Source organism: Perna viridis, chromosome 11 (genome assembly GCF_037379345.1).
Source record: "Perna viridis isolate PV_CMFRI_1.1 ecotype Kerala chromosome 11, ASM3737934v1, whole genome shotgun sequence".
Taxonomy (NCBI): domain Eukaryota; kingdom Metazoa; phylum Mollusca; class Bivalvia; order Mytilida; family Mytilidae; genus Perna; species Perna viridis.
This window is the reverse complement of record NC_142455.1, coordinates 29034757-29046572: the sequence shown is the minus strand read 5'-3', so window position 1 is coordinate 29046572 and position 11816 is coordinate 29034757. Positions and strand designations below refer to the sequence as shown.

The 11816-nt window shown below is 34.1% G+C and overlaps 1 protein-coding gene across 1 annotated transcript; it reads right to left on the bottom strand.

The window, feature by feature from the left end:
* Positions 1 to 2360: 2360 nt before the first annotated feature.
* LOC148603623 (uncharacterized) lies at positions 2361 to 5727 on the bottom strand. The gene has a single exon (XM_088553608.1). It carries the CDS (start codon positions 5691 to 5693, stop codon positions 3396 to 3398), a length of 2298 nt encoding a protein of 765 aa, XP_088409734.1. The 5' UTR covers positions 5694 to 5727; the 3' UTR covers positions 2361 to 3395.
* Positions 5728 to 11816: the final 6089 nt, after the last annotated feature.

Below are 11816 nucleotides of genomic sequence, written 5' to 3'. Positions count from 1 at the left end.
TGCTTCTTTTATGAACACAGCCGTTTTCATATAGGTATTTTATAATTGTTAATCATTGTTTATGTTCTGTACTATGTGTCTCTGTGTATGTTAATCGGCAATAAATGTACCTGTTTTAAACTTTATGGTTTTGAAGCTTGGTTTTTCCTACATCTAGGTCATTATTACTACGGATCTACGAATGTTACCATGATCTACATGTTTTTATGTGTGTAATTGTTGTTGATTTTTTAATGTGGATTCTACCGTCCGAACTTTTAAGTCGTTTTGATATTACAAGCTATATTTAATAACCGGATACCGTTCTTTGTGGTCCTTGGTGAGTTATTTGATTCCTTAATTTTCTTCTTGATTTCTACTTAACGAATGCATGTGTATCTAATATGTTCTGAAGATGTATTGTTTTTTCTCAGTTTTGCATGCAATCTGTGGCATTCATAAACTTTAAAATCATATAGGGAAAATGAACACACACAGCAAAGAACAAACAAAAAGATACAAGAACAAAAATAAAAACAAAAACAAATAGGCAACCTGGACTTTACTAAAAACTGTGAGCATCTACCAGATGCACCAGTAAAAAAAAGCGCCCTCTTCTTTCCTAGAAACACACTCCGAATTACTCAAAACGTGTTACGCATGGGGTAGATGAAAGAGGAAATGAAAACTATGGCACTGTGAACTAATTTGACAGTGTATAGTGATAATCCATAACGATCCACTAGCTCATGATTATGACCTTAAACTTTAGTCTTTTAGCAACATAACCATGTTCCATATACCCAATTGTGAGAAGTCCAGCACTGTACAAAAGGGTCACTTATTTTTATTAAGTTCAGGCATATTGTTTGCAAATTCCATACGCAGGTGCTGAAGGGATGTTAACACAATGAAAGAATTGTTGCCGATACGACTGTGAAGTTTCCGTTTTTCGTAAACTTTGGCTATGAATTTCCCCTTTCCATCGATAGCTAAGAGAAGGACAAGATATGAGACTGACATCATAGTGTCTATAGTATCCTTTTTTCTCACGTTCTGTGGGGGGTAAATGTAATGTAAAGGAGTAATCAAGGGACCCAAGGTTATAGCGGTAATTAAGAGAATGTAATCCAGGGACAAAGACCAGACATGGAAAACAGACATACACCACAAAGAACATAAAGTAACTAAAATCATACACACAAAGTAACAAAAGCAAATGAGCAACTCGGGCTCCACTAAAAACTGGTAGCATGGACCAGGTGCACCGGTAGGGTAAGCGTCCTCTGCTTTTCTAGAAACACCCGCCGAGTTCCTCATAAAAAGCCAAGACCAGGGCAGACAAACGAGGAAAGGAAAACTATGACCTGCTGTTGAATAAATCAGTTTTCATGATGCAGATGGATACACCATAACGATCCACGAGTTCATGATGATAACCATAAAACTTCTGTAGTGATGACTTCAATCTTGTAGCAACAAAACCCTATTCCAGAAGCCTATTTGTTAGACTTCTAGCCCGATATAAAAAGTCTGTGTAGTTTCGGCAAGCTCTGGCATAACGTATGAGTTGTGATATAAATACTCCATACGCAGGTGCTGAAGGGATGTTGCCAGAGATGAAAAAAAAATTGACAATTCTGAATGAAAGGTCATCACGTTTGTCGTAAAGTTTGGTCAATAGTTTTCCCTTACCATCGATTTCTAAGTGTAGGTCAAGATATGAGGCTGACTTCACAGTGTCTGTAGTATCCTTTATCTCAAGTTCTTTGGGGTAGATGCATAAAAAATCCGCGAATATAGGATTGTTTAAAGACATAACGTCGTATTTATAGAGGAAACAGAGATGAAAGGACCTGGCAAAATGGCGTTCCCTCTTTTAACGAAGATCAGTTCTTAAGTAGGACTAGTAAGGTTAAAGGAATTGGTCCAATTGAAATGCCGACTGTCTGTTGAAAAACACATTCACCACATTGGACATATATGGTATCGATACAAATTCCAGCATTTGGTGCATCTAGGAGATGGTTTGGGACCGTTTTTTTTATTTACACAGTATGGATAATCTCTACCAAGTACTATGTTTTTGTATCTATATGTTCCCATTTTGTACAACAACGATGCGAAATGTTTTTGACTTGAAATTAAACTGAATATAGTGAATCTTAGTATAGAAAGTTGCAAAATAAAACGTCTCGATGCTATTATATTTACATTGTAATGAAATTGAGGATTACATGAAGATATTCTGATATGTTTAGGATCTATATTGAATTGATAATACTACGAGAGTAACATGTGTCGTGGTAAGAATGAAGACCCTCCGTCGAAGTACGTTTTGCAGATCCAACTATAGGCGTTGTTTTTAATGATTCTTGTGGAGGTTTTGAATACTGGAATCCAATACATGGACGGAGTTCACGATTATTGACCAGTAGTGTAGGAAACAACTTCGGTGGAATTAGTTGATATAGGTAGAGCAAAAGCAAGTCACATAAATGCATATATTTATATTTTGTAACGAATAAGTTGGTTCATAATTCTGTTTAAAAAAGAAGTAGAATGAAAAAAAAACAAAAAAAAAAAAAAACACGTGAATTTTTTAGTATTGTTAAAGAACAATACATTTTCATTTTTTATTGCATGTGAGTTTGTTTGTTTTGTTTTGTTTTATTTTGTGTTTGTTTTTGTTTGCTCTGAATGACCAATTGAAGAAATCTGGAAATGGAAAAATAATCTTGTACGGTAAACTAAAACATTGGAATAAATTATTACAAAACAAATATAATCCACCACAGAGAAATACATTTAAGGAGGAATTCGTATTATACAGTTAACTCGACATACAAAATCTATTTAAACAATAAATAGTCTTCTTCTCTTCGCAAAGTTGCCAAAACATTTCATTTGTCAGGTCGACAGTGAAGAAAGTATACGTATACGCGGAAAGCAGTCTTTAGCTCATTTTGATAAAAAGTAGGTGTTGAAATGGAATGGAACTTTTCCTTACTAATATTTTATCAGTTCATTTTTTTAGTCTCTAAACCCTGAAGATAATTCAAATGAAAGGCTTTATTTTTTAGTTCATAGACGTGCAGAATTTGTCAATTTTATATGCATTTTGCAGATTCCGTGGTAATCACAAATACTATCATCCAAGCAGCATTTATATTCGCATGTGATTGTTTATACAGCCATTGATAAATGTATATAACGGTAAGGAAATGTGAGAAACAAATACTATATTCATATACTTCTTATCAGCATCGATTACATTAATTTTTTGTGATAACTTTTTTTCTTTTTTTTCATTATATGCATCTTCTTCAGTTTGGTTTTACATGAACAATACGTTTCACATAATATAGCTTATGGAATGAAGCACACTGCAGATAGCAATGGCAACTTTATTAATCCTAAAGAAAGAATGGGGATGTTCGAGGCGATTGCGGTCCACGAAACGACAAATCTCTGCCAGGATTTTGGAAAAATTCAGGTCTTCTCATCCAGGGAGGAAGGTCGAAAGATCCCTCCGGAACTCGTTGACCCCTTATTTCCTGGCTGAATCTCGATGGTATAACTGTTGGGTTCAGCAGTTGATTTTCTATGTTTTGTTGATTATGTCGGTTAGGCATCCATTGTTGATTTGTGTGTTGCCTTTGATTGACAAAGGGCTGTTGGCTTTGAAATCGGTGATTTTCAATCGGTTGTTGATTCGATTGAAATTGGCGGTTTTCGAGAACACGTTGATTTGGTGGTGGTTGTTGATGTTGAAACATTTGTTGTTGGTGGTGTTGCTGTTGATTTGGTGGCACACCGCGATTCCTTTGAAATTGTTGATTTCCAAACGTGTTCGTTTGAGTTTGTTGTCGTCCAAATGTCAGTTGTAATTGCTGATTAGAAAAGTTCTGTTGATTTCGTAAAGCTCGCTGATTTGTAGATATTAGTCGATTTCCAATAGCCTCTTGACTTCTAAAACTTCCTCTATTCATAGGCATCTGCTGGTTTTCAAACATATGTTGATTTCGAAAGAAATTCTGATTCGTAGGTACATGTAGTTGCTGGTTTTCAAACGTCTGTTGGTTCCCGGAAGTTTGATGATTGGAAGGCATCTGTTCAATTTGGTTAAATCGTTGACTACCAAACGGTCGTTGAGTGGGGAGGACCTGCTGGTTACGGAACAGATGTCGAAATTGATCGTTTCTATTCATACTTGAAGGTGGTGATATTGGACGATTCGGTGAATTTGGAACAGGGTTTCGTGTTTGAAAATCTGGTGTGTCGACAATTCTGTTACTTGTTCGCGCGTTGTTGACGGCACCAGTGATTTGTCTGCTTATCGGACGATGTTGATTTGCGGTAATCGAATTAATATTCCGCGATGACGTTCGCTGTTGGGCTGCAAAAGGCGGTCGCACTCTCTGTAAAACATCTTCTATAGACGTTGGATTTCGCAAAAGAGTTGGATTAGCAGGGACTTTAATGTTGTTACCCTGCTTTTCATTCCTTGCGTTATTGCGTGAAATCTGATTAATAGGCTGTTCGTTTTGAATACGGTTTTGCTCAGTTTTACTTGTAACAACCTCATTTATAAGATCCTGGATAGCACCATGCAAAACACTTGGATTCTTAGACCCAATAAGTGCATTTGTATTCAATATTGAACTTCGAAGCTCATTGCCATTCGGAATGTCATTAGTAGACGAGACCGGTGTTTGTGGAGTATTTCTATTTGATTGTGGAGTTTTATCACGGCCAACATTTGAAAATGGATTAATGAGGTCATTCCTACTTGGCAGCGGCTCTGGGATTCTGCTTGATCTGGTCATAGACCGATTAGTATTTGAAGCGGTAAAAACAAATTCAGACCGATGTATATTATTATTTCTGTTTTGGCGTCTTCTCGAAAAATGCGATCTTCCTTCACGTCTGCTTGCTGCATTTTGTTCTGCACTGAGACCAAGAAGCGAGAAATTTGGGATTCTAGGATTTGATTTACTGTTTTCAAGAATGCTACTACTTCGACTGGGTGTCTGCTGTTGCACCGGAAATGCCCTAACGCGCTGGTCGCTATCTGACGCTTGTGATGTTCTAATAGGTTGACGATTAGAAGAATCTGTTCTTACTCTGCCTCGAATCTGCCGCATCCTCATTTGAATCTGACCAAGTAAACCAGTTGCCCTAGTTCTAATATTAACAATTGGAGACGATATTTCAGTCGGGGGATCCCCGTCTTCCCAATCGTCGAAAGTGTCGCCGAATAAAAGATCCTCTTCCATTTGAGCATTATGAGCAATGTCACTCAAATTGATATCGCCATCCATGCCGATTTCAATATCCCCACTACCTGTCCTGATTTGTAAAGAATTTCTATCATTAACAGAATCACCATTATCAATATCCATGAATGGTGGATCTGAAAACATAGCATCCAGAAAGTCGTCTAATCCAAAACTAGGATCCTCGAATTCAATCATCTCTTCTTCAGTTGGAGTATTTCTGCTGAATGAAGATCTACTTCTACTAGTTGACCGGAAGTTGAGAGGCCATCGGTCCAAATCTCCTGTCCGTCGTCTAGTTTGACGTTGAAAGGGTCCATTTCGAAGTCGCTGTCTCAGTGAAGAAGGCGTCCTTTGTCTTGACCGCTGACTAGCAATAATTGCAACCAGAGCAATCAACACCGCCAGTCGCGTCAGCCAATTTGAAACTTTCATTTTCACGACAACAGCCTTGCTGAAACCTCCATCAATGTCTGTAAAAATATGTGGGTCAATTAGAAAGAACGAACTATTTTTAACAATATCAAGTTTTTTTCTTGATTGTTTATAACCACCGCTATTTACGGGAAATGAATTAATTTGATTATTGTGTTGTTGAAGTTATGCATGTTATTACGCAATTATTATAAATCAATCAATTTTATAAACATATTTTCTGTTCCCTATTAATTTGTAAAATTTATCTATTAAATTTGATTTTATGATGAATTACAGTGAATAATATAGTTAACTTTTCAGTGAATATAGTTGGTCTTCCCTTCATTGAATTACATTTACCAATGAAATATCTGAGATAGTTAACTGAACAGTACCTAGAAGGTGTAAACTTTCTTTAAAAAGGCCATTTAAATCCAAGTTTCTCAATTGTAGGAAGTTCATCTATTCAAGGGAACACAAACTCTATTCCCTTATGTTAACTAAGTGAACCGTGTTCGAATTCATTCATGCTATAGTTCTGTTATGAGATAATAAGTACTAGCTTTAGAAGTGCTACTTTATGTGGGACATTACTTCAAAGAACCGTCCTACTCGTGTAGGTCAAATTTAAGCCCTTGTTTGTGCATATCACATTTTGTGTCGTACTTATGTAGATTAATTATACATTCCTTTAAACCAGACGGAATTATGGAAAAAGTATCGACGACATTTCATGTCTGTAACATGATGAATTTGTTTTTGGTAGTGGTGCTTAAAATTTAGATTAGAAATTGAAATTTAAACGATAGTTTGTTGTTGATTGATATCACTGGAAATCAACTATCTTGTAAAGAAGTAATAGAAAATTATTCTATAAAGTGTATACAAATGTTGCATAATCACATTTTTGTAAATTTTGAATTATTCAATGTTGTGAAAAGACACGTAAATCGATTATCTAATAAAAGATAAGTTTGTTGATATCTAAAGTGAAAACAATTGTAGCTATATAGTACATGTACATATAGTACACATAACTTTAGCTTGACTGATACCGTGTTTTTGTTCTGCATAGATATAACACTCTTGTTCTGCATAGATGTATCCCTCTTAAGAGTTTCTAATAAATGGCATATGCTAATGTAATATAAATGTGTCATTTATATTCACAATTGAAAAAAATCTAATGCACATTTTGCAAACAAAATGAAGAAAACAAATCTAGCTTTGCAACAAGAATTGGCTGGGTGCATCAATATCAATACAAACTTCTTATATGTTCAAGTACAATGTAATTCACGACTAGAAATGTCTTCTCTGTTGACAAATATAGATACGTTTTGTTTTTATTTGTCTGATTTATGGTCACCCTTGTTACATGTAAGAGATTAAGTTGAACACCAATATTCCAGAATGGTTATTTAATTATCAAAAATGAATGCTGTTTCTATTTGGTATTGTATTTACATGAAAAAATTTTTTTTTTCCCTCACAAACTGGCCTAAAAAGTACAAATGCTACAGTTAGGTATTAGATCTAACAAAAAACTTTGATGAAGGTTTATATTTTGACAAACATTAAAAGCCTACCTTATTACCGCCTTTTCGATACAATTATATTTTGGTACAAAATTATTATTTTTTTTTTAAAGTTGTATACGACTGGATACATTAATTATTCTGTTGATCACTAGTTTTGAGTGATGACAAATCGAACTTCCGATCAAAATAGCATTTGTTTTTTATCCTTTAATTTATTGATGATTTTAACCGTTTCATTTACAAATTAATTGATATGTAACCAAATTGAACAAGAGAGAATTTAAAGTATGTATAGATACATAAACAGGTTTAATGAATAATTTTAAACCGAGTCGTGACACTGGTTACAAAAATGCTCGCACATGTTTGTTTTATATATTGAACTTTGTGTTATTTTTATGGAAAAAAATAGTTACTGTTTTGAATAAGGCAACTTTTTGAATTTAGATCATGTGTACCAGTCAGTGTACCATTCTTTTGATTAGGGATTGAAATATGATTGTCTAAGCTAGATGATACTCATTGAGAAAAAAACAAGAGGCTCTCGAAGAGCCTGAATCGCTCATCTGACAAATGGTGCCCTATAAACCAAACAAGAGTAGGTAGCCTGCTTTGTTACCTTGTTTGACAAAAAATTACTGTTAAAGACCATTTATTCATGGCTGCTCTAAGTTCACCTGCGTACCTAAGCCACTGTTAAATGTAAGAAATTTCTTCAAAGTCTTTTATGAACCTCTGGAAAAAATCGGGCAGACGTCCCCATATGCCCTGTTATTCTACCAAGTCTGAGATGGAATTAGCCCTGTATACATTTGTTGAAAAATAACATAAAATGAAGTTAAAACATGGCCATACAGCATTTCCATCATCACCATTCAACTCAAGAGAGTATATTTACTATATAATCAAATATCGTTGAAATCAAAGCAAGTATAAAATTTGAGGGGAAATGGCCACCCAGTACAAACTTTCGTCATCACCATTCAGCATAGAACACAATCAATGTTTCCTAAATAAACCAAATATCATTGAAATCGGAGAAAGTGATAAAAATGATCACAAAATGGCAACCTAAAAAATAATTTCAATATTGCCAATCAACTCAAAATATCATGTTTATCTTGCGAGTGGCTTTCATTTTCATTATTCTTCAATACAAAAAAAAATATGTTTCAGGGGCTATATCTCCTACATCTGGCGACAAATCATTTTTAAAATTTCGGCATAGGTCTGTCTTCTGATGGTGAACAATATTACCCTCTGTTATAATTTTGCTAAATTTGAACGGTTTTCTAGTTACATTTATTTGAGAAAAAGTTTTTTTTATTCCTTTGTTCTATTTTTAGTAACGACTGCCATGTTTTTCAACCGATGACAAATTTTAAAGAGTTTGTGCAGATCGATGCCATAAAAACAGTTTTGATAACTTTCATTGAATTTTGTCGAATATTGTTTCAGTGAAGATTTTCAAAGTCATACACGTAAAAATATGTTTCAAGGGCCCTAACTCCTACATCAGACGACAAGTCATTTTGAAAATTATGACATAGGTCCGCCTTCTGATGGTGAACGATGTCCTTTATCAGAATTTTGCTTAATTCATCGGTTTTGAGTTGTTTGCAAAAAAAATTTAAAAAAATGTATTTCCCATATGTTTTTCGATGTTTCAAAAATGTTAAACAATCAGTTTTTGCATGACATCCTAAGAAACAAGCATGCCAAATTTCATTTGGTCAAGCAGTTTCAGGGAAGTATATGTTTGAAAAAAAAAGCTACAACGACAGGCGGCGACTGACGAGGACGGACAACGACAGATGACGACGTACATTTGTACGCAAATTAATGACAATAGCTCGCATGGCCTTAAGTCCGTGTGAGCTAAAACGCAATATGCAAAGTTATTTGTTCTACTTTACAATTCCAAATCACAATTAAAGCGAACATTAGTGTCAAATTATAATTAGAGTATTGGTGTATTACAACATGAGGTTGCACGCGTTAACGTACCACATATATCACAACGCGTATACAGGATATTGATATCGGAAAGCATCCAAATCCCTCACAACTTGTGCCCCATCTATATAGTGCCGCACACCAAATTTGAAATCAATCCATTTAGTGTAAGCTGAGATTTTTTGGGACGAATTTTTTACTATCCCTCCATATAGTGAAAAACGTCAGAAAGTTGATATCGAAGGCTTTCAAAATTCTACATCTATTTTACGCCACTAGCCAACTTAAAAAAAGGGACACTTTAGGGACAACAGAGTCTTAAGACAAGGTCAAACCGTAAGTGAAAACATAAAACAGATACGAATCTGTAGATAACATACAATTTTAATTGAAACTTAAGATGAAATCCCTCCCCCTCCCCCCCCCAAAAAAAAAAAAAACAACAACAACACAAAAAAAAAAAAAAAAGGAGTACAGACACTCCTACCTATTTTTAAAAAAAAGGCTGAAATTTTACGTGCACAATACTGCCCACAATATAAATACGACTATAAACAGAGTACAATATTATAAAAGGTATACTGTAGTCAGTGTAGGTGTAGATCAAACGACAACGTGTTATTCTGTGGCAATAACAATCACAATTAGGTCGTGGAGGTCAAAAACCTGCCAAGCATGTTTGTAATATATAAAAATATGGAACCATTTCAAACCGTTTTATTGCTTCTTTTCTACGCACACTTATAATTAGATGTGTCTGTACGATGCACGTGTTAATTACAGGTTATGAATTTTTTTTTCACCAACGATTACATTGTTACTTTGTGTGTATGATTTTAGTTACTTTATGTTCTTTGTTGTGTATGTCTGTTTTCCATGTCTGGTCTTTGTCCCTAGATTACATTCTTTTGATTACCGCTATAATCTCGGTTCTCTTGATTATTCTTACATATAATTATATATGCTTAAACGAATTGATTCAAACGCAAATTTAGTCAGATTTAGTCTTTTAGAGATTACCTAATTGAATGTATATAAGTAATGTTTTCTGCATCAAGTGTCTAATTTCATACTTTTACGTGTTAGCTCTTTCTTCTTATCGTCTATATGTGGATGTTTTAGAAAATACATGTGCATTAATACACATATTTAAAAAAGATGTAACACACTATATGTGCACATTTCGTCTTAAATCTGCTCTTATTCATTGGTAACTTTAAAGTAAGGAAAACTCAAGTGAAGCTTGAATTACATGCTAAACTTCGTCTGAATAACCCATTTCTTTTTAAAACATTTAGAGGCACGAGACAAGGATGTCCATTTTAAGCTATGCTTAGATCGGTGACGATAAAGATCAAATTGGAATGCTTATATACATGTATATGCATTTTATATTTCTAGAGGTTCTAATTATGAAGAAGTGCAATTAGTTATAAAGTCTGATTTAATGACCAACTCTATAATGTATGTAAAAGCCTGTAAAACCACATAATATAATGATTAATGTATTTATCTCAGTATTGTACATGTCATGCAGCGTACGTATTTCAAGCATGATGCCAGATATGTTTTAAATACATTATTATATAGTACTTGTACAATGTTTTAATCGAATTTGTATTTAAATTTCGCTCATACTAAGCTTCACGGTGTGTTTTCTAGAGTTGAATTCATCGCGAAGTTCCATATGAGACTTCTAACTATCCACCAATAATGTCTTTATTGTAAAAATAAATCAACCAAAAATAATTCATAAAATTAACCTATAATAGAACTCTAAAAAAAAACCAACATAAATTTGGATTAAGCATCCAGTGCCCTTTCTGTTTAAACAACTGTTTACTATAAGGAAACAATTATAAATGACAACTATCGATAACAATTGACAGGACCATGTTCATAAATTATATTGTATTATTACCTACTGAAGCATTCACTTGGAAAGTTTGTCACATAGTAAGAACGTCGTCTCTATTTATACTGTCCAGTGGTAGTTGTCCGTCAACTTGGTAGATAGACTCGTTCTAAAGCATTAACGGCTTTAATTCATAATTTTTCATTTTGATGGATAGAATTATATTGAAAATAACATGAACTTTATTGAAGTGTTTTGTTGAAGGAACATTTATTAATCGCATGATATATATTTTTTATCATTTAATTAGAAAAGTGGCGAGGCAAGGAAAAAAACTAACATTTTTTATTAACAACTATATAGGAGACCCTTTGTTTTTTAGGTATGTTAAATATGTATGTTATACGCGTATTAAAAAGACTATGAACTTACCGCTCAGTTTAAAAGTATTTCCTTATTGAATTGGAAAGGTACGTGCCGTGACTACGTTTTTTAAGATTTGAAGACATTTAAGCACAGATCAGTTTCTCGAGGTCAATCCATAATATTCAATCATATTTGCCAAGGAATAAATTAGTTGCTACATGGTTCCGTGTTGATTAAAATTTCTAAAGCAAAAACCAACATAAAACATAAATACAATATTAAAGAAATTGCGGACAATAATGTGGGGAACCAACAATTGCAGTAACATGCATTCGGAAAACGAATGTTTCCACTTTCTAGAATCAACCATTCAACATAAAACGATGTGATCACAGACACAGTTACATTCCAAATAGAGCAGTT